Source organism: Lagopus muta, chromosome 1 (assembly GCF_023343835.1).
Source record: "Lagopus muta isolate bLagMut1 chromosome 1, bLagMut1 primary, whole genome shotgun sequence".
Lineage (NCBI taxonomy): Eukaryota > Metazoa > Chordata > Aves > Galliformes > Phasianidae > Lagopus > Lagopus muta.
The window spans coordinates 45,935,475-45,960,601 of record NC_064433.1 but is presented as its reverse complement, the minus strand read 5'-3'; the positions used below and the strand labels follow the sequence as shown (position 1 = coordinate 45,960,601).

General features: G+C 40.3%; 3 protein-coding genes and 1 non-coding gene across 5 annotated transcripts; 2 read left to right on the top strand and 2 right to left on the bottom strand.

Annotated features, from left to right (window-relative positions):
* Positions 1-25: 25 nt before the first annotated feature.
* Positions 26-5,949, top strand: LOC125688058 (inhibitor of nuclear factor kappa-B kinase-interacting protein-like). The gene is made up of 4 exons (XM_048933576.1): positions 26-306; positions 410-639; positions 3,698-3,815; positions 5,105-5,949. Exons 2-4 carry the CDS (start codon positions 458-460, stop codon positions 5,933-5,935), a joined length of 1,131 nt encoding a protein of 376 aa, XP_048789533.1. The 5' UTR covers positions 26-306; positions 410-457; the 3' UTR covers positions 5,936-5,949.
* Positions 5,950-7,365: 1,416 nt separating this feature from the next.
* LOC125688060 (inhibitor of nuclear factor kappa-B kinase-interacting protein-like) lies at positions 7,366-11,419 on the top strand. The gene has a single exon (XM_048933579.1). The coding sequence runs from the start codon at positions 7,366-7,368 to the stop codon at positions 8,098-8,100; it is 735 nt and encodes a 244-aa protein (XP_048789536.1). The 3' UTR covers positions 8,101-11,419.
* Positions 11,420-13,173: 1,754 nt separating this feature from the next.
* SLC25A3 (solute carrier family 25 member 3) lies at positions 13,174-22,069 on the bottom strand. 2 transcript variants are annotated; one of them, XM_048933578.1, is made up of 8 exons: positions 21,936-22,069; positions 21,650-21,803; positions 18,565-18,686; positions 15,502-15,681; positions 15,205-15,386; positions 14,290-14,462; positions 13,621-13,731; positions 13,174-13,507 (listed from the first exon to the last, which is right to left on the bottom strand). In XM_048933578.1, exons 2-8 carry the CDS (start codon positions 21,795-21,797, stop codon positions 13,347-13,349), a joined length of 1,077 nt encoding a protein of 358 aa, XP_048789535.1. In that variant the 5' UTR covers positions 21,798-21,803; positions 21,936-22,069; the 3' UTR covers positions 13,174-13,346. The 2 variants fall into 2 exon arrangements, with proteins under 2 accessions (XP_048789535.1, XP_048789534.1); XM_048933577.1 differs by lacking the exon at positions 18,565-18,686 and adding an exon at positions 18,287-18,408.
* On the bottom strand, positions 14,771-15,011 carry LOC125688528 (small nucleolar RNA SNORA53). The gene has a single exon (XR_007374786.1). It is a non-coding gene; the product is annotated as a small nucleolar RNA SNORA53 (small nucleolar RNA).
* Positions 22,070-25,127: the final 3,058 nt, after the last annotated feature.

The window sequence follows — 25,127 nt, the reverse complement described above, 5'->3', positions numbered from 1 at the left end:
GGCACGCGCCTGACGTGGCGGGCTGAGGCGGGCGGGGACAGACTGGGGCAGCAGCCGGGGGCAACGTGGTGGAAGATAGGCGCGGGGTGGACCTGCTTCTAAAAGCGAGGCAACAGCTGCCTTTATCTATACGTGTATGCCTTTAGCGTGGCTGATAGTGCGGTAGTTAGGCGGGGCGGCGCGGGCAGAAGTCTGAGGAGTGCGTGGAGTTTATTGAGCAAACGTCAGAGCCGCGCTCTGTAGAGCGCTGAGGGAAAATAAAACCAAAGAAACAAAAGGGAAACCCGAGCTTTCACCGAGTTTTCTGTAAGTGAACTTCCATACGTGTCGTGGTGCTCATTTAGGTAATGTGTTAAGCACGCGTTTCTTTCTGGGTATTTGTGTAACTAACTGCTGTTTTGTTTTGTAGTTTTTTTTTTGCTCCCGCTCTTTAAAAAAAAAAAAAAAACGACACAAAATGTCTGAAGTTAAGGAGAGGAAAAAAGGTCTTCCTTCATCCAAGAGCGACGAAGTTTCCCAGAAGCTCAAAAAGCACAGCAGCCGTGGGAAGGTGGTGAGCCACAGCCAGAACTCTGCTGGGATGGACTCACGGATGGCCTTGGGTGTGATTTCTGTCTCTGCCTGCTTGGTGCTGGCCTGGTAGGTAGCCCTGCGCAGAAATCTAGCAGAACTTGTTCTTATCTTACGCTCAGTCAGGTTTCTTTATCTAAATCTCTAATAAGTGTGTGACTTACATTATACAATGCACATAAAGCAGTAGGCAGAGGCGTCACTGATCCATTTTATTCTGCTGTCATTCTGTATCTCTCACTTTTAGCTTTCATTGCTTACCTTAATCCATGCAGACTGTTGTTGTTCTCTTTGCAACTTCTAATTGCTGTGTGGTATTCTAACAAATATCATAGAATCATAGAGAACAGCAATTCACAAAAGTACAAGTATTTAAATAAGCTCTGTTCTTCTAGATGAAATGGCTCTAGTAGTGAGAGGACCCCCTTGTCCACCATAAGCCTTACTGAGGGATGAATCCAGCAAAATAACAGCATTTTACTCATAGCCTCATTTCCATTCTGCTCTCAGGTTCACTAGTATGCACATAAATTACAGGACTGAGATCCCTACTATCTGTTCAGAAATATAGCATCATACAGGCTTTACCATATGTTCTTCTCTGGTTACACGTTCATAGAAACATAAAGGTTGTAAAAAACCACTAAGATTATCTAGTCCAATTCTCAATCCATCACCACCATGCCCACTAAACCATGTCCATAAACGATGTTAATGTTAAATAGTCAATGTTCTTTTAGCAGCATTAGCTTAACCAGCCTTAATTAGCTTTAAGCAGCATTAGCTTAACCAGACTTTCTAATTGTGAAGGTTTCCATGCATGATTTTAAGGTGCTCCACAAGAAAATCCAAATTAATGTTCTGTGTTTTAGTTCTACCAGTTAAAGTATACTTTACCAGTGAAATATATTGCCTTACCTGAGGGGGAAAACAGTACCTGCTGGTCAAAATGGAGAGCAAGAATGAAATGCACAGGCAGTGGAAGCAGGGACCAGTAATCTGGAAGGAGTATAAGGATGCTTCTAGGCTGTGTAGGGATGGCTTCAGGAAGGTTCAAGGCCCAACTGGAACTGGACCTGGCAAGGGGTGCAAACAGGGATAAAAAGGGGTTCTGTAGGTACATCAACTGGAAAAGGAAAGACCAGGGGGGTGTACTTTCCACAGTGAACAACATAGGCAGGATAGTAACAGCAGACAAGGAGAAGGCTGAGGTGTTCAACAGTTTTTTGCCTCAGTCTTTGCTAGTGACTTCTCTACAAATATGCCTTGAATGGCTGGTTTGGAAGGTGGGAACTGGGGGAGCATGGCCCCTCCCCCTGTAAGCGAAGATAATGTTCATGGCTGCTGAAGAACCCAAACATCCATAAATCTACGCAGCCCAATGAGATGGATCCTGAGGGAATTGGTGGATATAGTCACCAAGTCACCCTTGGTGATATTTGAAAAGTCATGGCAGTCAAGCAGACTCCCTGGTGACTGGAAAAAAGGCAACATCACATCCGTTTTTAAGAAGGGTAAAAAGGATGAGCTAGGGAGCTACCAACCTGTCAGCCTCACCTCAGTGGTAGGGAAGGTCATAGAGCAGAACCTCCTGGAAGCTATGCTAAGGCACATGGAAGACAAGGAGGTGACCTGGGAGGACCAGCACAGCTTCACCAAGAGCAAGTGCTCCCTGATCAACCTTGTTGCTTTTAATGATGGTGTAACTGCGTCAATGGACAAGGGAAGAGCCATTGATGTAATCTATCTAGACTTCAGTAAGGCCTTTGACACAGTCCCCCGTAGCATCCTTCTCTCCAAATTGGAAAAATGTGGATTTGATGGGTAGCCTTGTTTGATGGATGAGGAACTGGTTGTGAGAACGTAGCCAAAGAGTGGTGGTTAGTGGCTCAATGTCAGTACTGCGACCAATGCTCTTTAACATCATCAGTGGGATTGACAGTGGGGTTAAGTGCACCCTCAACTTGCAGATGACACCATGCTGTGTGGTGCAATTGACACTCCTGAGGGATGGGATGCCTTTCAGGGAGACCTAAACAGGCTTGAGAGGTGGGACCAAGTGGACCTTATGAGGTTTGACAGATCAAAGTGCAGAGTCTGGTATCTGGGTCAAGGCAAACTCTGCTATCAGTACAGGCTGGGCAGTGTAAGAATGGAGCACAACCCTGTCAAAAGGGACTTGGGTGTACAGGTGGGTTACAGCTGGACATGAGCCAGCAGTATGCTCTCACAGCCCAGAAAGCTAGCTGGACCCTGGGCTGCATCCAACGATGTGGGGCCAACAGGGTGAGGGAGGTGATCCTACTCCTCTGCTCTGCACTGGTGAGACCTCATCTGGAGTGCTGCATCCAGATTTGAAGTCCTCAGTACAGGAGAGATGTGGACCTGTTGGAGTGCGCCCAGAGGAGAGTCACCAAAATTATGCTGGAGATGGAGCACCTCTCTTAGAGGACAGGCTGAGAGAACTGGGGCTCTTTCAGCCTGGAGAAGAAAAGGCTCTGTGGGGAGACCTGAAAGCAGCCTTTCCGTATCTGAAGGGGGGTTGTAAGAAAGGAAACAGAATCTTTACCAGTGTCTGTTGCAACAGGACAAGGGGAAATTATTTCAAACTAAAAGGGGAGATTTAGATTGGAGATAAGGAGGTTTTTTTTTTGTTTTTTTATCGTAAAGATGGTAAGGCACTGGAACAGACTGCCCAGAAAGGTGGTGTGTACCTGGTCATGGTGACATTCAAGGTCAGGCTGGAGGGACTCTGAGCACCCTGATCAGCTGTAGATGTCCCTGTTTGTTGCAGGGGAGTTGGCATAGATGGCCTTTCAAAGTCCCTTCATACTCACAAGATTCTATTATTCTATGAAATGACTTCTCTGTATTAATAGATGTTTTTCTTTGTTAGATGGTATGCTGTGTAAAAGAGAAGTGCATCTATAAATGTTCCCTTATTTTTACACGTCTATTGGAAGGCATCAACTCCAGTATGAAGACACATCAAATTCACTAGCAAATTGTGTGTGTGTATGAGCACAATTCCCTTCATTAGCAGATTTCTGTGAATCAGATCCTGGAACACTTAATGTATGCTAATTATATTGTTTTAATTTACTGTTTATTTATTTGCAATTTGCAGGTTACTGTTTCAGCAGTCGAGTCGATTTGCTGATATGGAAAAAAGGTACAATTTCTTGCAGCAAGAAGCTGAAAGATTCCTGGACATGGAAAATAAAGTTAGCTTAATTTCTGAAAAGGTAATTGTTAACATCTTAATTGGATTGTTTCTGGTGAACATTTACCACTATTTTATTTTATTGACTTGTAGTCAAAGTTGAGCGACTCTTCTTTTAGATACATTTTTTCTAATGTGTTCTACTTTCCTTTGCCTTCAGTGAATATTTTATAGCAACATTTGTGATGACAGCACAAGAAGTCAGTTGTTAATTTCCACTGAAGCTTGTTTAAGTCACTCTTAGTCCGTTCTTTGTCTTTAAAATGAAGGTAAATAGAAATATCTACCTTACAAAAGTGCTTTGAAGGTAAGGAATGTTATGAAGCCGTATGTATTAGACTTTCAATGGACCAATCAATGAAGAAAGTTTAAGGACTGTGTTGCTTTGAATTAGTTACTTGAACACTTGTTTACTGAGTGTGTGTACATACTGGAGTATAAGCATTATTGAAAAGCCTTAAGAAGGAAAATAGCATTAATCATATCCATGACAAAAGCAGTGACAAAACTTGTGTTGACTCCATCTGAAACAATGAAATTTAAGTTGAACTTTGACTTAAATTTGACTTTATTGATTAAAAAAAGAAGACATCGTAGGAATCAGATTTTTTGTCTTAATAATTGCAGCTACATGTGTCAGTCTGTACTATTGCCCAAGGATGTGCATGTAGCAGTTGTATCTCAGTGTGTTTTTTTGACACAAAACTTTTAAAATAACTTAGATTTATGCACATCCCCATCCTGTTCTGTATATAATTGACACATACATATATTTAAGTAAAAATTGCAGGTATTTTTATGTGTTAGACCAGTAGTAATATGAAAGTCATGCTGAAATGATGGTGTTTTATTTTCCTATGTGTGGCAAAATGAAGTAGGCTGGCTGCAGAATTATTGCACGGATAGTGATGGGAGAGCAGCATGGCTTGTGCAAGTGATATTGATTTAGCACTGATCTCATAATGCTGTCATCTATATATGATGTAATTTCTTATTTATTTGCAGCACTTCAGATTATCTAAATTCCATGCAGCATTTTGCACTGTGAGATATTTAACATCCCCCTCCCCCATCCCACAAAAAAAACCACATTCTATGGAAAATCATCAACAAACAAACCTTTTTATGTGGCTTTTTAATGCCAGATTAATATTTTAACAAACAATTGTGAAAGCAAATCTTAATATAGAAACTTTGTAACAAATAAAGTTGTTTCTAAGGGACTTCATTCTCTGTTAAACAAGTGCAAGTGATTTTCTAGTCTTGCTGTCGTTTAGTAGACCTGGACACTGTTTTGTGTTATAAATGCAGCTTGAGTCTTCTGACAGTATCCTACAAGAATCTGCCTCATCCATCTCTGTGATGACTGAGTTTGAGCAGCAAGTGTCTTCTCTTCATAACACCATAAGAGAGATTGAGACCAATGAAGAGACTCTATTTATAAAGATGCAAGGCATTAATGAGAAGTTCCAAAATATTACGAATTCCTGGAGAAGAAGCATGGATGAAATGAACACGAACACTAGTGGCATAAAATCTGAAGCAAAGTTCATACATACAGAAGTTACTTCCCAGATAAATAAAGTTGACCAAAGAATTAAATCCCTTTCAGAAAGATTAAAAGACTTGGAAGACAGTACAGCCAGAAATATTAAAACAGTAAAAAGGCAAGAAGATGATGAATTTGCTAGAGTTGAACAAAAGTTGGACTCGCATGCAACGGCAATTGAAAAACTAGAAGAAGAGCTGAACAGTCTGTTCGCCAAGAACACAGACCTGAATCAGAAACTTGCAGCCTATGAACCTAAAATTGAGGAGTGCAAGACCCATTTGCCAAAAATCGAAAATGCTATTCATTCTATCCTTAGATTATCAAGTGAATTGCTAAGTATGGAGAAGAAGATAGAGAACTTGGCAACACAGCTATCTACTGTGGAAAGTAATATGTTGAAAACTGTCTCTGATACAGCGGCGATGCAGAACGTTCTTGACGGTGCACAGTACAATGACAGCATATCAAAACTGCAAAATAAAACAGCAGTTATAGAAGAAGTAGTACGTGACATGGAAGTATCTTCAGGTGCTGAAGGAATAACTTTAGAAGGCTATAAGTTAGAAAGTGACCAAGATGGGGATAAGTGAATTTGGACTTAAGGCTCACACTGATGGAAAAAGCACTTTAATTGATTAAAAGTTATGTGACTTCAACATATGAGCTGAGAGTTGGGAGGGGGACAGAGACATCAGGTTAAAATTTATATTTATTCTTCATTGCTTTGGTTCCCATATTGTTACTTTTTGTTATCATATCCTATTGACTTTGTAACACAACAATTGATTTCTCTAGAGAGAGCAGTTAATACTGCGTGTTCAAGACACTCTTTCTATTTCTCAATGCTAGGATATTTCAGGTTCATGTATTTATTATTTATTATTTATGTGTGGATTGTATCTGTTTACAGTCATATTCAGTAAAAATATGTTGCAGTCTATTGCTCTGTCCTGGTGAATAATCCAATTCAAAATAATTTGATCTTCCAAAAGTGAGAATGTATGTCCACTGCTCCATTAAAAGTACTGTTCCAGACTGAATTTTTTAATAATACTGTTGTTTCACAAGCATGTTCTACTGTGTGGTCTAGTTCATCTATGCTTGGAGAAGGGCAGTTAAACTACCAATGGTGCTCCCTAGTTGAATGTATTTAATCAACCCAAACTCTACTGAAAGCTGAATGTACTTGAGATAGAACAAGAACTCCTCATCATTAGACGTCATTAACTAGGAAACACGGTACAGCTCTTCACAATATAAGTTCTAATATTTTGTTTTTAAGCAAACAGTTTTGTGGTCATGAGGAATTCTGTCCTAAAAACTCGGATCAATTTAATTAAAGGGTAACAAATAAAGAACAGAGATAATTACTTATTTTTCTACTGTGTCTTGTGGGGGCTTGCTCAGCAACACCACCACTGTGCTGCATCAGTATCAGTTGTAGAAAACAATAAAAAGCTTGCAAGCAAACAATACCCAGTTTTTATGTTGTCTAATGCTGTTCTAAACAAAGAATAACAACATGCTGCAATTGTTTGTTTTAAAAATCAGTGCTGTGGCTAATCTTAATTCAGTAGACTTACGAAGTAAGTAGTTACGAAGTAGAAGAGTAATACAGTAGTTACGCCTGCATCATACGACTGGTTCCAGCCTTCAGGTGCATAGATGTTACTGTTTCTGAAAACCAAGCTCTTTCTGCAGTGTGTGTTGGAAGGCCCCACCTGCTCCTCCGTTCTCAAACAAACAAACAAACAAAAAAAAACCAACACGTATGATCTAGCAAATTCAGCCAAAAACCCAATAGTACAGTATTGGGTATTAAATGTGCTGAAAGGACAGTGTTAACTGCCTTGCAGCAAATGTCTTATTTCCCAAAGACGGGTTTGCTCTCAGTTTCAACATCATAATACTAAGGTATTTAATTAGAGTATAGCTTTAATCTTGATGATTGTTGTTAAGCTAGAAACTTTGTCATATATTTTTACTTGTATCTCTTTAGTGTGAAAAGACATTGAACTTAATGGAGCAGATGGAACATCTTCAGGTACCTTCTCACATTAAACGTCTACAGGAAGATATTTATACAATGACAACATGGTCGAGCAGCGTAGTTAAAAAGAACGAAGAACTGCAGAAGAATCTGACAACCCTTCTTCACGCAGTTGCAAGTGTTGAAGAGAATGCAGCTTCTGTAGCCAAAAATGTAACTTTGAAGATTGTGACAGTAAAAACTGACATAAGACGTATTTCAGGCCTGGTCTCGGAGATGGCCGCACTGACGGAGTCTTTGCAAGCATTGGAAGATAAGGTAGAAAAAGGTGAAAAGAAGACGATAGAAAGCATAAGTGATCTGATTACCAGTAGCATCGACCGAAGTACTGAACTACAAAACTTGGCGTCCAGTAATGCAAGAAAAATTGAGCAAATTAAGACAGCTTTGTCTGAGTTAAGGAGTGACTTTAACAAACATTCAGATAGACTTTTGAATCTCGAAGGAGACAGAGCAAAAGTTCTGAAGACCGTTACTTTTGCAAATGATTTAAAACCCAAGATGTACAATCTTAAAAAGGATTTTGCCACCTTGGAGCCATTAATAAGCGACCTAACACTGAGAATAGGAAGATTAGTTGAGGATGTGTTACGACGGGAGAAAGAAATTGCTTTACTGAATGAGAAGCTGACCAATCTAACAAGAGTTCAGACTGAGATCAAAGGTATGAAAGAGGAAATAGCCAAGATCTCAGACATTAATTGATCACTAGAAAAGACACTGCCTACGAAATAGCAATGTTTGAGGAGTGTTACTCCGTCATGAATAGTGCTAAGAAGAAAGACAACATTTAAAGGCTTTGTTTAGAAGCACACTGGAACTTTGAAACTTCTTTCTTTTAAAAGAGAAGAAAAAAAATACTGATTTTGAGGGAAAACAAGCTATAATTTGAACAAAAAACTTGTTTCTGTGCATATTTATGTCTTTCCAAAGAGTGACAGGTGCTATATTTAATTAAATGCTTGTTTTGTACAATAAAACAGTATTGAAGCATAAAATATTGATCTTCAGCTTTCCCTTTCCTGCTTCAAAAGAAGGAATAAAATTGTGGTCTCCACATAAATGAAAGGTAATCAAACTGCATTAGCAATTTAGTGCTTGTCTCAATACATTAACTTTTTTTTTTTTTTTTTTTTTTTTTTTTTAAACCACAGCAGTTTCCTATTTTAATTTTTTAAATAATCCATATTTAAAGAGGTAAATGCAGGGAACCAAGCAATGCAGGAAAAAACCAGGAAATGCAGTTGATGCCCAGCAAAAAGTTTTTCCTATAAATCAGTATTTTCTCTGAGGCCTTATGATTGCAATCACATAATTATACAGCATTATTAGGTCTTTAAAACACAGTACTATACGGAGGGGGTGCTTTGAAAGATCTACTATCTTATTGATGGCCTTCTCCCAGTGTCACCTGTATGTATCCATACAGGAATCCTAACAGCATTATTCATCATTGCTTAGCCTGTAAAATACTACAGCAATTGGCAAGATTAACAAAAAGAACCTACTGAGATGTCAAAGAATAAGACTGATACTAGCCCCTGACTGTATTTCTGTGGTGAAGAACAAGAGCTTACGGTACCTGAGACATTTTAAAGTGTAGTAAGAGAGAGATTGAAGTAACGTGATACTGGGAGACCGTTTAGCAGAGAAAAGAGAAGAAAATGCACTAAGTAGGAATTGAAATTGCTATTAAAAAAATTAAGCAAGATGTAGCAATTGAGAAAAAATCCCTAAAAGTGAAGTTATGTCAAGAGATATAACCTAATAGGGTGGTATTTATAACTCGTCAGTTGTTCAGATGGTCATATCTGAAAACAGTGCAGCTGGTTGGCCCTTGAGTTGATGGAAGATATAATATCATTCTTTTCCCTCACTCTTCCCATCATTATTCAGCATTCCATGATTTTTTGCACATTTTTATGTTTCAAGTTTCTTTTACTCCTTTCCAGTCCATCTGACAAACCACAGGAATAAAACTGTTAAAAGACAAGTCTTCCTAAAAAGCATCCATATGTGCCAACCAAGGAACCTTTGTTCTTTCACACAGCTCTTGAGCAAACTCCTGAAAATAACAAGGTGTTTGAAGGAGAAAAATAAAAGGACATCCAGAATGATCAACCATGTTAAAGTGCAGGTTCTGCATTGCACCTGAAAAATACAGAAGCACAGAATAACAGAATATCCTGAGCTGGAGGGATCCACAAGGATCATCAGGTCCAAATCCTGGCCCCAGACAGGACTACCCAAAACTAAAACTATTGTCTGAGAGCACTGTTCAACACCAGAGAAGAGTTCAGCACCCATCCCTCCATACCTCTCGTGAGGAACTGTGAGCCACCATGAGGCCCTCCCTCAGTCTCTTCTCTGGGCTCAGTGACCTCAGCTGCTCCTCATACATCTTCCCCTCTAGACCCTTCACCACATTCATAGTCCTCCTCAGTTTGGTCTAAGGACAGAGGCAAAACTCATTCTGTATTGGAAAAGATGAGGCACAGTGAGGCAATTTTCATAACTTTAGATCAATCTACTAGCCTTGCTTTTTGCTTTTGTGCTCTCAGCAGGGGGGAGTGTATGAGATCAGGAAAAACACAGTTCTTATTTAGTTCATTTCTATGGATGGTCAACAATACCCTCTACAATTTCATTATGTGATGGAGAGATTCAGGTAGCAATGAAAATTACAGCTTTGCTACTTGCAAAGACTCGTTCCATACAGTGTAAGCCATAATGATATTCAGGACATCTTTGCTTTTACCTTATCACTCAAGTATGTTGCTCAAGAATAGTATTCTAGCCAGCAACTTACAACGAATAAAAGCATCAACAGTGTTCAGTGACAAATCCTGAAACATTACAGGAGCACAGCCAACGTATTGAAGTCTGCTCTTAGACACCAGAACACCAAGCGAGCCAGAAGTCTGCTAGTGATTCTTTCCCCACATCACTCAAGTTACAGAAACTGTATCCTGTAACAAGGCTATATAGCTATTGAGCTCATCTGTCCAAGAGGTACTCACGTTCACTGTAAAAAACAGGATTTATTGTTTTCACTGTGAACTACATTTCCATGTAGAAATGTAAATGAATTACATCTATTTGTATTATTATAGCCCAGTTTAAAATGATATGTTACAAGCATTTCAGCACGTATTAGCAACATCAGCGAATTTGATCTGTAGTACAATCTAATACAAGCACAGGGTGTGAAAGTTCTTATTCCAAATTTCTATAGGCAGTACGTTTTAAACCAGAAAGCAGATTTCAGCTCCATAAATATTGAGTATGTTTTCTCCTTCATAAAAAAATATACAGAAGCAGCATATATATGATCCATGTTTTATGAAGCACTCTTGGGTTTAATGATTGTTCTGAAGTTATCTCAGTTATACGTGGTTCCAGAGGAGTGCTCCTTTCCGATACAGGACTTTCTCTGTAAAAACAACCAAGCCCATCTGAAGTACCGTGGCTCTCCCACCCATCTTCTCTACTTTGAGAAAACATACTGCACATAATGCTATAAAGCACATTTATTAATGACACAGTTTGACTTTCAAATACATTTTAATACCACCACTTTCCCACTGAAGCAGTTAAAATTTCAGTGGATAATTTTTTGTGCAATAGCATTTTCTATGTTGAAGCATCTCAAGCATCCAAACAAGCCTATGGCTAAAAATCAACACTTAGCAGCTGCAGCTGCCAGTCAGCAGCTCCCTCTCAAGTTTTCCACTGGAACAGAATAGTGGAAGTAGAACTAGGTCTATTTTGCCTTTCTCAGTTACAAAAGAAAAGGAGATATAACTGTTCTTAGTAGTTTTATCTTAGATTGACCTTGATAAAGGTCATCTTCCAAAGGACAGCTTCAGGTTCACCTTAGAGCAAAAATAACGTTGTTTCATTACTGCACGTGTTTACAGCTGCACAAAGGTAGCCCAGGTGTTTCTAGAGAAAAACCACGATTTTGCTCCACCCATGAAACAAGAGAGAAGTCTTGCAAAATGTAGCTTAACATTGGTTTACTTGATAGTCAGATTACCCTGCTATGTAAGGCAAATTCTGTCTTACTCTTCTGCTGGCCTTGAAAGTTCATAGAAGTGGTTCACTTTCCCTGGATTAGAAAGTTGCTATGTTTTTTAGTAAAGTCCAGTGGGTTGATGCATGCCTTTAAACAGGCTATGCTATTCAGTGCGCAAGAGATGCTATTTTTTTTTTACCAGTGAAGTTGAACCACATACAAAAGGCAATTTCTAAAATTACTTCGCATCGGTGGTCTTGATGTAAGATCAAGGTTGTAGTTAATGCTATCCTCCAAAAAACTCTTAGAAGCAGGTTTTGTTAAATAGCTTCAAAGCTTCCTACCAGCAACAGGGGCAACAAGATATATGTACTTTTATCCCTGAAATTCAACCCAAAGTACTTCACACAAGTGTTTTATTTAGACTTAGGGAATTGAGCTTTGCAGTACAATGCTGTTAGCTACCAACCACTGTAAGAATGTATGTTTAGTGTCATTGGAAAAGGGAAACCGTTTTAGATTTTACTCCTCATTTAGAAAGGAAATAAAGGCTAGCTTACTTGTTTAGCATAACCATCCCAAAATCTTGGAAAGTCAGAGGGCTTTTTTCGAAGTAGCAGGGATCTCAATGCTATGTAAAATAGTAGCAGAAATATTAGACCTCAATAGGATGATGTGGTCAATCTATGCTACTCCAACAGAGCAGACTGTTCATCACCAGCTTGAATGCTGAAAGGCAACATATGGAAGTTCTGCAAAAAGGACACATGCTCCAGCTTTACTAAGTGAACAAAGTAATGCTGGAGGTGATGAACCCTTAATACACTATTAGGCATTTTCTGAATTTTACTTAGTGTGATTCGACTGCTGCCTCTTGTACAGCTGAAACTCAAAAGGCAGCATGCTCATCTTTTACATTAAATACTGGAAACAAACAAAATTCATTGCCTTAATAAAATATTTTCAGGATTCTCTCCTTGCATGCCTACAAGCTTAAGATTTCCTCATTAAGGTTCAAATCATAAGGTTCAATCATTAAGGTTCAAAATCAGGCATTCAGAAATGTATGGTTCAACCAAAACTCAGTATTAACATAATTAAGTGAAAAAAAAGGCAGGGGGGCACAGGAGTGTAAATCAAACTACAGAAATACCAAAGGTTAAGAAAAAGTTGGCATGTTCAATCCCTCCAAGAAGAAACAAGCCATTTTTAATTATCTTTTAGTGGTTGAATATTTCTGAGAAACTTTATTATGTCAGCTTTGCGCTTGTTAAAGTAGCTGCTGCAATTTAATTCCACAGTACAGCCAAAACAACATCTTTGGTGCAGTTCAAAGCCAAGAGAAGCAGAAATTAGTCAAGTAAGCATAATTTGCATTGCAGTGACTACTCCAATGCAGAGAGTTCTGAGTAGTGTAAGATTCTCCCTCAAATCTATGGAGAACGCAGATGCTATAACTGGGATGTCCTATCAGACTGCATTTTTATCTCAATCACTGCAATTAATCTGTTTTACAGAAATAGCTGGTGAAACAGGACTGGAAAAAAGCATACAGCTGCAGTTAGTTTCTGCAATACTGCATGGGGTTCCTTGGCCCTACTCTGGGAACAATGAAAGCCTATTTTGCTGCTGCCGCTTCACAATTGTAATTCTTGAAGTGCAGAAAGGCCTATTTTTTATTTTTCATTTTGGGAAGTATCTGAGGCATTTGCTGCTGTGAAATGAAGCTCATATATGCAGTAGTAAACAGACACTAAGCACTCTGTTTCTCATTTATTTCAGGCAATGACAGTGGTAGAATTTAAACCCTCATGTGGGATGAGGGTACAGCCAATAGTAACACCATATAGAGTTTGTTTTCCACATAGTCAAATATATAAAAGTTTCATGAAACTCATCACTGGACAGCCAGCGAAGTCAGTCCATGAGGTGTCTACTGAGTTAAACCAAGCTTCTTCTTCAGAGATTCTGGCATTTCAGGTGGAGGTGGACGAGGAAGTCTGAAATAAACCTTCACAGAATCATAGATGAACCACTGTAGCGCAGTCAGGGTACCAATCATGATGATACGAGCAAACAGACCTTTCCAGACACCTGCAGAACAAAAATACAGGCCATGAGCAGAAGAAACCAGGAAGAAGAAATCCCCTCCAGAACACAAATGACCACAGACACTAAACCCAAAATGCATGAAGGTATGTATTTACCTCTGAATCCAAGCCTCTTAAGAACCTGTGAGGCAGAACTGCCTTTTTCCTTGTTCAACACAGATACCACGGAGTCAGCAGGATGAGAAACGATTGCACAGAACACACCAGCTGAAAGAATAATTTGACATCACTTCTGTGGTGTTTTATCTGCATTACTACTGCGCATAGTAAACATAGCCAACTGAATTAACACCTTCCCTAGATCACTAACAAACTGCACAGGAGATACTTCAAGTCTCCTGATATTGAAGAAGTCTGTTCTTATTAGGGTTATATGACTATTAGGAAACACCTCAACCAGCTAGATTACCCCTACCCCTTCTGTCAAAAGAAAACTCATCTTAAATCTTTGCAAATGCACAATCACCCTTCCACTCAGATTTCTCTACCATTCTTCCAACATTCCTGTTTCTTTTGTAGCCTCGCAAAGATGCAAGTTTTCTTGTTTGAACCAGCTGTTGTTTCTAAACTAAGGCACTGACATAGCAGACACAGGAATAACTGAGAGTACTATCCTACTACAGGCTCACTCGTTCCAATCAGAGATTGAATCCAGGCTTTTCACCTGCACTTGCTGAAGTTACACGCAAATTCCCTCACTCTCACATCTATTTGAGATAGAGAAAAATGTGTGGCTTTCAAGAGCAGGATTTAAAGTTTTCTTACCAATATAGCCTGCAATAAATGTGACTACCAGCTGTTCTCCTTTTGAACATTCACTTCGTGGCTTGGGAACAACATACTTGTAGAGAGCTTCAACAGTACGTTCAAAGCAGGCAAATTTCATCATTGTGTATGGAATCTGTCTCATCCATAGTGGAGCAACACCTTTATAGAAGCTTAACAAGAAGAGAAACTGTTTGATTATCTGTAGTACTGAAGAAGTACTTCAAATCTGAAAAAAAATCATTATCTTACTGCTGCTATCAGCAAAACAATTCCTAACAGATTGACACTGTAAGGTCAAATTGCCACAATACCTATGGAGCAGGAACATATTTCTATTATTCATTTCTGTGCACTACCTGCAAACAGCAAAACAGGAATTTAACTGATCCCTACTCTGCACAGCTATTTTTGTTGTCACATTTCAGATCACAATGCACTGCAGTAATGAAGCACGGCTACTACAAGTGCAGCAAGGTTCAATGTCTGCATACCAGCCACGTCCTGATAGCGGTAAATGACTCATGTATTTACAGTCACTTTTATCAGAACAGAAAGCTAACATGCAGTTATATTTCTCTCACATGCCAATGACTCAAGCATCTTCGACTGTACAACCAAAAAAGTTGCTGAGCAACTTTGACTGGAACTGCTAGAAACTGATGTTATCCAGCAGAACTCAGCACAAAGATACTCACAAAGATGGATCTAAGGAGCATGTGGAACTAACAGCCAGCTCAGCACAGCTTCCCTTATGTTAACTGCGTTAAGTTGTTATCCTGAACTAGAAAGACCAACAAGTGTTGTAAGCTAAAGCCACTACTGATTTTAGCAACGGTTCTTTGTCAGGAAAAATATTTTAAAAAATGAGAATTCAAGTCAAAATAAAAAAATAAGGAAACACTAAAAACTTACGCCCAAATGCCTTCTTCTCCAAACATTTTAGGTACCGCTTGCCGCAGAGTGTTAGCGTATCCAGGCTGTGTCTGAATGCGAACTTTAGCAGCTTCCATTGGAGCCAGAGCAATGTCAGCAAAAAACTCTGCACTGGCAGATGCAGCTAAATATAACGAAGTACGCCACAAATAGGCATTTTCCTGAAGTGAATTAAACGTATTTTCATTAATGAATTGTACTTTTCCTGATTCCTCTCTGCTAGTAGTACTGTTACGTTGCTGATGCACAGTTTCACATAAAGTACTTAATGCTTACCTCTCCCAGCATGTTGCCATACAGGATTTTGAAAACTTCGTAGAAACCAAATTTACAAAGCCCCTGCAGGGAGTATCCAATAAAAGTTGGAGCCCATCCCTTAGCCAAGCCACGAAATCCATCTTCATTGATTGTCACTGAAAATCCATTGAAGATGCTCTTGTATTTTTGTGGATCAACCTAAACAGAACAGACAGTTAACTGCTTGACATCTGACATTGTTTTCTCTTCTCACACCTCCAATTGGAATAGAAAATTCTTGAATTCCTCACACAGCTGGATTCCCCTGGACAACATCATCACCACAAGGTTACACTAATGTAACTGCAAGGGTTACTTGCTAGTCTCAATCCCTAACTTTAAATAGTCAGTATGTTCTTCAATACTCAGGAAACAAGCAGCCTCAATTTTGCTTTGTATTTATTTTCCACATGACAAGTAGGACTTTGTACATAGGAGACTCACTAACACTGATAGCACTATTTTTGCATAATTTTGTTTAGATCAGATTCTTTAAAATCTTGACAGCTTTTATCAGCAATCTTATCAACCCTACATGTAACACCTACACCAAATACAAAGCCTGAAGATTCCCCTGATTCTTAAACAGAAAAGGTTATTTGTCCACTATTAGTTTGATCCCTCAAAACAATTAGACTAAGATAGGTAGATCAAAGAGTAAAGAACTTCTGCACTTGTACTTTGATTTTGCAGTAAGGGCTACATTCAAAATATTTTCTGAACACAAAAAAACCTTCGTTGACGCTGGAAAAGATCTCTGGAGGTCATCTGGTACTCTGAGCATCAGATCTAAGAATAAAGGCCAACCAGACTATTTGTTTCACATGAAAGCAAACAATTCATTTAACAGAAACTCTGAAGCATGTCATTCTGACAGATTTTAAGTCATGTCCACTTGCCTTTCATACTTGTTTTCATCCAGCATTTCCCCAGGAAGATGAAAAGGAAGATATCCTTTTAGAAGACAGTCAAAGGACATGCGTGTGAAACGGCAGCGACTAACTCTTTAACTTGCAGCCTATCCACTGACTGAGAACTAATTTACCTAAACACGTCAATTTCAGAACATTCAATATTTAACTGGGTACAGTAAAACTAGACTATATTCATTTCAGAGTCATGTCTAATTATCATCTACACAGGAGACTACCTCTTCTTAAAAGTACATGTGAGGACAGGAAACAGTTTTCTTCCTGGAGAATCTAGGGAGGATTAATAACATGCTCTCTTATAGGACCTGTAAAAAGATAAATGCTGACAGGTTTTACAAGGTTACACTGGAAGCCAAATGGAATCTTCTCTAGAGAAGGGGAAGCATAACCAACTTCATCTCAAAGGATGCCCAGGACTAGAAGCCCAAGTAAAACACACCTACAAAACCAACGAAGCTTATGAATTATGAGGTCTTGCTCCCAGTGGTATATGCAGCGCTGCGTGACTCTCAGGCCTTCTGCCCAATAACCCAACTTGCAATCCGATTGAGAACTGTTTGAGATGCTACACCCTCTCTACTCGTGATCAATCTCCTCCTTCCCACAAAGCTCATCTTTGCCTAAGTCAAACTACATATCTTGGCTTTTCATGACATGCACTGACTGTAACAGAAGAGTTCACTTAAGCTACACTTTCAGAAATAACACATGTATGCAACTACAGCTTTTCCTCTGTGGCAGAAATAGAGATTGAGGCTGAGCCTCAAGGGAAATTTATAAAAGGCATCACATTGCCTGCATCTGATGCACCATGGGTCTGCCCAGTGCATTACAAAATCAATACTTCGAGACCAGAATTTAAGATTCTCTTGAGCACACAACCCCCCTCCCCCCCCCCCCTTAAGCCCTCTAGAGGGCTGAAGGACCGCCTGTGCTGTTCTTTAAAACTGTTCTTCTCTAGAGGGCTAAAGGCCCTCTAGAAGAACAGTTTTAAAGAACAGCACAGGCGGTCCTCCTAGTGTGATTAACAGTTCTGATTAATTAGTAGTTTGGTCCTCATTCAGGGAGTTCTACCATTACAAAATTGCCACTTTCAGAATTGGTGTCAGTCTATACAATACTGAAGTGTTAATAGCTTCAGTACATTTCCAGGGATTTACAAGTGTGCTTTAATTTGCTATGTTCTTGAGGCACAGATTTGCCTGAATAAACCCATTACTGTTTTTACTCACAGCTGTTTACCAGATTGTTTTAATGTTGGAGTTGGTATTCATAAATTAAGTGCAGTGAGGTTTCACTTCTTCCAGTTCAGTGAGAAACCATTCCTATCACTACTAGGAAACCAGACACAAGCACTGACACCCTTACAATTTAAAGTTCTACCTTTTATACTGAAAATGTCATCATGAGAAACTATCCAAGCTGTAACTCATGCAGCAATATCCAAAATGTTAATGGCTCAAATTAAACATGCACAACACTTCAGGCTAAAAACATAATTAAGTCTTCAAAACGCTAATGATACAAACTCCTTCTTTTGAAATACGTGAATTTTGCAGAGCAGCCCACCAGTCAGCACAGAATAACTTTGTGGTGGGTGTAGTTTTGGAAACATAGTATGCTAAACTTATCTTGAACATAGTTAACTTACCCAGGTTAGCCTAAATGACTCTGCTTCCCTTGAATGTGGTATTTTGTTAACCTCACAGCATTAAGCTCGACAATCAGCACTCAATTTATTTGCTGTGTGGCATCCAGAAAAGGTACTGTGAACTCTCCATATGCTGGCTACGTACAGAAAAAGTTTAAGAAATGTCTGAGTTAATACAAACCTGCATACGACATTTCACTAAATCCAGAGGTACGACAGCAGTGTGTGTCAGGCCACAACTTAGGACCCCACCAACGCCACAAAGAGCATAAAACTTGAGCGAGCCATATTCACAACTGTATTCTGCAGCAAAACATAAAGACACACCATGCTTTTACATAAACTTCATGCATCGTTGGGCAATGATGTCCAAGAGATAGTTTAAGCTTCCATTTCATTAGTAGATTAATTATCTCACACTGAACACACTTTATCAACTTCACCGCATGCAGAACAAACCTGCATTCTGCATTTAACCAGGTCTAGAGGAACCAGTGCTGTATGCGTTGTTCCACAGCTAATAATCCCACCGAAACCACAGAGCACAAAGAATCTGCCTGAGCCATATGCACAGCTGTATTCTAATTAGGAAAAAAAAATTACATTTCAACCAGACATGGTAATGAACATCAGAAAAGAAACAAAATTGATCCAGTGCTATCTTCTCAAAATTATTAAATTCAAATAATTTTTCACACTATACTACTTAAATACAGAGTTATATCAGAAATAATCTCCTACGCTTAACTTAACACCTTCTGGACTGTCAAGATTGGATTCTAGGCCATTCAACATGAGTTCCTTCTTTGAAAAAAATAAAAAGTAATGAAAAAGGTTATAGCTCACAGCATATTTGTGTTGAAATAATTCCATATCTACTAGTACAAATTATGACTCAAAGCCGCAACATCAAGCATCTTCTTGTATCAAGGAAATAAGCAAAACAAGCATTTATTCTAGAGACAAAACTTCTTTTTAAGCCCCTACTACCTAAAGGAATGAAATACTATGGCTGAAAAATCTCTCACACTGATTGCAGAGACCACACAGATCTGTCAAAGACTGGATATTTTTTTTCCTTTATACAGTATTTTTTCAGGTATTTTTCAGATCCTTCATGTAGATGACTTTTTCTTTCAAATGCAGAAATTGAGATTTAAACAGCTTCTGTTAAATGAAATTTCAGAACTGTATTAGATTTAATAATCACATTTAACGTTATAGAAAAGGTTAATCAAAGAAACTTTTTGACCACACGTCATCAATGGATATTTAACTAGAACTGCTCCATAAAGTGCTCCGTGTGAAATCATCCTGTTTTAAATAAATTTCTTTATGAACATGAACAGAAGTTTCCAATTATGTACAACACCATCAGCTAATCACCCATTAACACTAACAGGTTTATCCAACTTGCAACTTCTCTATTGTAAAAGAGCTTCCCCAAAACATTCCAGAACTTTCATCTCATTTATCTCTCACTTACTCTTCAAAATTAGGACAATAAAAATTCATTTCCTCTTTATTCTGAAATAACAACACATTTCAAATCAGAGACGCAACATTAAGCTTAAATTTAAAGACAGGAATTAATTAACAGTCAGAATAATGTATAACCTAAGAGGTTTTTTTTTTTAAAACTGAGATAATACCCAAAGCTGAAAATATGTTAGTCCAGGACTTGCACATACCTCTAAATAGCATGGTTAAGCTGTCTGCTTTCCAGACTGCAGAAATACTCTGTTTAAAACTCATCAGAATGACTGGTTAAATACACACAAATGAGTTTGTCTATACAGGTGTAATCAGAGAAGCCTCCAGGTCTGAATTACTGGGCGGTTCTGTCTAACCACGTCTTCAGCCTTCAGCATGACAGTACTGTACTTCCCACACTGCCAAGACACCTGAACTGCCCTTTCACACCCCCCCTTTTCTATATTAATTTACTGTTAAAAAGTTGCACTCCTCAGTAAGGCAGAGCACTGTAGAGAACACAGGTAAGTAGAGCTTTAATTATCTCATTTATTCCAGTGATACTCAGACTGATTGGTCAACAGGATATTCAAAAGCACAGAAAACCAAGCCACTATCAGGTTGGCTTACACTCTTTACATGTACCTATGTTTGCAGCAGCAGAGCAGTATTAGGAAAATAAAAGACAATCACATTAGATACCTTATTTTCTATTTCAGAAGTGTAACCACGTTTCCTTAAAAACTGTTACCTGAGAATAGAACGGCAGTAGAGGAAATTACAGGAAAGACATCCTAACATAAGTAGATGCTGACTTATGACAAACGCACTAAAGCTACTTAAATATAAATACACATCACAAAAACATGTCTACTCTGTTAAGTGAAAAAATCCTAGCTGTAACATAGCTGTTGTCGTTACTTTAGATCTGAACCACTAACAAGGACAAATTCCAAGAGCTGCGTTATGGCTGATGCCCTGAGCTGAACTTGAAAGGTCTTGTGGGTTCTACTGATGACTTTGTGTGACCTTGCATAAGCTCAGATATCTTCTGTTACTCTCCCAACACAAAGATCAAGAGTACCAATTAACAAAATAGCAGGACAGACAAAGAAACATATATCTTCATCTGCTTACAAAATGGATGAAGATTTAACATAATAATTTTAAGAAATAAGTGCACATACAAGATATATTTAGCATGCTGAATGGTGATTTAGGTCTTTATTTAGCTAGGAGCAATGCTACTACTACTGAAAGCCAAGGTTTGTTTCTTTAAATTCAATGAAAGCGAACACTCAGTTCTGTCTTTTTCAAATGCTACACGGACATTCATACAACAGCACTAACAGACGTCAGTAATTACAGGGCTTTAGAAAAGAAATCTTGTCAAGATTTTATAGTATGGAATTTTTAATAAAAGCAGTCAGGCATTTTCCTATAGACAGCTTATAGAAATGTGAGTTTTCACATCTACTTCCACTACAGGAAGGTCTGACCTTTGGAAGTCACAGCAGAGATTAAGTAACCCGCAGGAAGGGCTTGGACTTAAATCTAAGGAGCATCACTGTGTCTTTTCACAGCTATTTCGTGCATGCCCTCTATCTACTAAACTACTAAGGAGAAAAAAACAAAAATATCAACACAGAATAGCTGCTCCTACAACGCGTGTGGATGTCGAGACGCGACTAAAATACACACACGCAAAAAGGATCTTCAGACCCATCCACGTCCGCAGACTTGTACGCTGCTCTTCCCCGCAGGCAAAAGCGAGGGTCTACGGGCCTAGCGGGGCCAGAAGCAGCGATCCGGCAGCCCCAGGGCAGCCATCAGCAGGGCCTACACCGCCGCTCCGATCCGGGACCTTCTCGCGTCCTTCGCCGGCGGCGCTGAAGGCGCGGTGCCGTTCGGCGCGCCCCGCCGGGGAGCGGAAGAGGCCGCCAGCGCCTCCCCCCCCCTTGCCCTTCCTCGTCCTCCAAGCGGCCGCCGGCCGCTCCCCGCCCCAACGGGCACGGGCCCGCTACGGCAGAGGGGAGCGGGCCCGGCCACGACCTTCCCCTCCAGCTCTTACCTTCGGTAGCGGACGCGGCCGCCAGGCTCCGCCGCGTGGTGGGCGCCTCGGCCGGTTCCGCGCGCCTCCTCAGCCCATCCTGGCACAGCTGGAAGTGCGGCGCGTAGAAGGGGTTGAGCCGCGCGAGGGGCGCGATGGACGAGAACATGGCGACCTGAAGCGGGCGAAAAGAACGCAATGGGGCGGCGAGGCCTCGCGACGGGCACGGCCCAGCGGCCGAGCACCCGGCGCCCGCTCAGCTCCCCAGGCGTGCAGCGGGCCCCACGGGCCGGGCGACCCAACTCACCTCCTAAGATGGCGGCGGGCGCGCAGCACTGCTCCGGCCGCAGCTGGGTGCAGAGGCTGACCGCAGGCCCGGCGCGGTGACTTTGTCCTTCGCCGACGCGAGAGGCGGAGCCACAGGGCAAGAAGCCGCGAGGCGATTGGCGGAGACGCCCCGCGAGCCGGTGCCGCCGCGCATGCGCGGTCCGCGCCAACGCCCTTCCTCCCCGAGGTGGGGGAGGGGGCGGCTGTCGCTGAGGGGAGGGCGGGGTTCCCCGCGTTCTACGTAACGCCGCGAGGATGCGTACATCTCACTTGGAGGAAAAAACGCGGGCGAGAAAAGGACCGTGGCGACGGTGCGTGTGCCCGCGGCCCTGGAGTTCCTCCCTGCGGTTCCCACTCGCCGGCTGCGGGCTCCACCGCATGCCTGCACGCAGCCCCAAGCGATGGCAACCGCAAGGCACGCCCAGCTCCGCTCGTGACAGGCGGCGGCAGCGTTACCTGTGCGACCGCAGCCTGCAACTGGTCGGAGCTGGGCGCTGCTTGTTCCAAGCCAGCTACCATTCCAACTCTTAATCGTGTGCTGTTTTCAGGCGCGGTTTGAAGAAGTTAGTACTGTTCTGAGTTCTGTCTCTCGTTAACTAGCATCACTACTATTTAAACTACTACTATTGAAATTGGCCTGTATAATGACCTGTTACGAGGTTTTAGCTGACAATTAACTTCTAACCTCTGCACTATTAACAAATACTATTACAAGTCAAAGAATCATAGAACAGCCTGAGTTGAAAAGGACCACAAAGATCATCTGGTTTCAACCCCCCTGCTCTGTGCAGAGTTGCCTACCAGCAGACCAGGCTGCCCAGAGCCACATCCAGCCTGGCCTTGAACGTGGATGAGGCGTCCACAGCCTCCTTGGGCAACCTGTGCCAGTGTCACCACCCTCTGTGTGAAAAACTTCCTCCTCATATCTAACCTAAACCTCTGTCTGTTTAAAACTGTTCCCCCTTTGTCCTATCACTATCCATCCTCATAAGCAGCCATTCCCCTTCCTGCTAATATTCTCCCTTCAAGTACTGGAAGGCCACAGTGAGTTCTCCCCCCAGCCTTCTCTTCTCCAAGCAAAACAACTCCACTTCTCTCAGCCTTTCCTCACAGCAGAGGTGCTCCAGCCCTCTGATCATCTTAGTGCCCTCCGCTGGACCTGCTCCAGGAGCTCCACGTCCTTCCTGTACTGGGGGCCCCAGGCCTGGACACAGTACTGCAGATGGGGCCTCAAAAGAGCAGAGTAGAGCTTAACATCCTAGTGAAAGTACAGGAATAACACGTGTTTCTGCTGAATGCCTTCCATTTTATGCAGAAAACCCCTTCAATTTTTCTAGACCTGAAAGAATAAAATAGCAGAAGCCTGCAGTTTGATCAAGGGAATCTGATTTCTGGCACACAGTAAAGGCAGCAATAGAAAATAGTCTTTCAAGACTATGCTTTAGTGTCTGCCTCTTTCAAATTCACAGTAAAAACAGTCACTGTAAATTAAATTCTTCTCTTTAAATCTGTCTGTATCTTCTCAAATTTTGGGTAGATAGGAGTATACCAGTTTGGCCACTGCAAAGCTTTCCTAGCCATATTTCTCTGTTATTAACACTCACTTTTTTTTCCTCCCCCTTTAGCTCCTGTCTTACAAGAGCTTTCCACAGACCTAACATTTTAGTGAAGCCCATAGGGTCAGATCTCTTATGATAACTAAGACTATGCTGAAAAACAAGCTCATAAACAAGGTTTTAAAATTAAACATCACAACCTACCCTTTATCTATTACAGTCAGATGAAGCAAGCAAAAAACACCAGACAATGTACCCCACACAATTTTCCAAGCTTCATTTGCAGCATCTGCATTTTTTCCTGTTGAAATGCCTCCCTATGGAGCTCCATTATAAAAGACATTATTTTTGGACTCCTCTGTTCTAAATCTGAACAAATCAATTTTATTTTTCCAAAGACATTCCATCCACAGAATCATCTGAGAAGCTGTTTGCACAAACTGAGGACTGTTGTTATCATGGGGACTTTTGTAGGTTGTGCCACTACAAAACACACAGCATTCTGTTGTACAGTACACATATACTGCTAGCAAGTAAACTCTGGAGGAAAAAAAAAATACATTCCTTCACATCATTTCTTACTTAAGCACAATCTAAATTTCAAACCACACACAGAATTCTAACTTAGACAAGAAACTCTCAAGGAGGATCTTTAATGTATTAAGTAAACTCCCCAAGCCTTACAATAGGTCAGGTACCATAAAATTAAGTTCCAATGCTGGCAATTTCACCTAGCGCTTCACGGCTTGAGAGCAGACTCCTGAGACTTGATGCACATGATCAGCACATAGTTTAATGGGAAAAAGCTTAAGAAAAAGTTAAGCAAGTACCAGTCCACAAATCTGCTCCATTTTGTTACTGCTGATGAAAGTTTAACCCAATTTTGCCTAAAAAAACCAAGGAATTTTGTTATTTTTTTTTTCTTTTTAAAGGAAAAGTACAAGTGCAGCACTTCACCACTTTCATATAAAGAACAGAGCATACTTCAGTATAATTTAGACAGTGGTATTTCGGATACTTTAAGCACATTCAATCATTCAGCTACTTGTGCTATTACTACGTGTGTTACCCATGCAATTATTTGACTGGCTCTAGCAGTGTTGGTAAAGCTCTCACAATATTAAATGCCCCAAGAAGACAGATATTTTTTTCCTGTAAGATACATTGTCTCCCAACAACAAACTGCATGCAGATTAAGGACTTATGTGAAGAAATCTTTACTTTCCATGAAGTAACACTGAAGTTGAGAGGTATCTTTTGAAGAATCCCTCAAGTAGCATATAAATGAAAAAAAAAAAAAAAAAAAAAAAAAAAAGATGGCATTTAATTGCATTGCAGGTTGTTGGGTTTTATTGATGTTTAAAAACAACAAGTATCCCTGAAAGTGGTTGAAGGTATTTCATATAGCTAGAAAAGATAATTTCACACTAACATATATTGCATAGTAGGATGAAAAACGAAAAGGAGATTCCTTGAGTACGGAAAAATAAGTAACTTCCTCTGTTCAAATTAAAATGATAACATATGCTAAAGATTAATGGTGCCAAATATTTAAGTGGTAATATTTACGGTGCAAGTATTATGACTATTCTCCCTTACCACCTGTTGATAGCTCT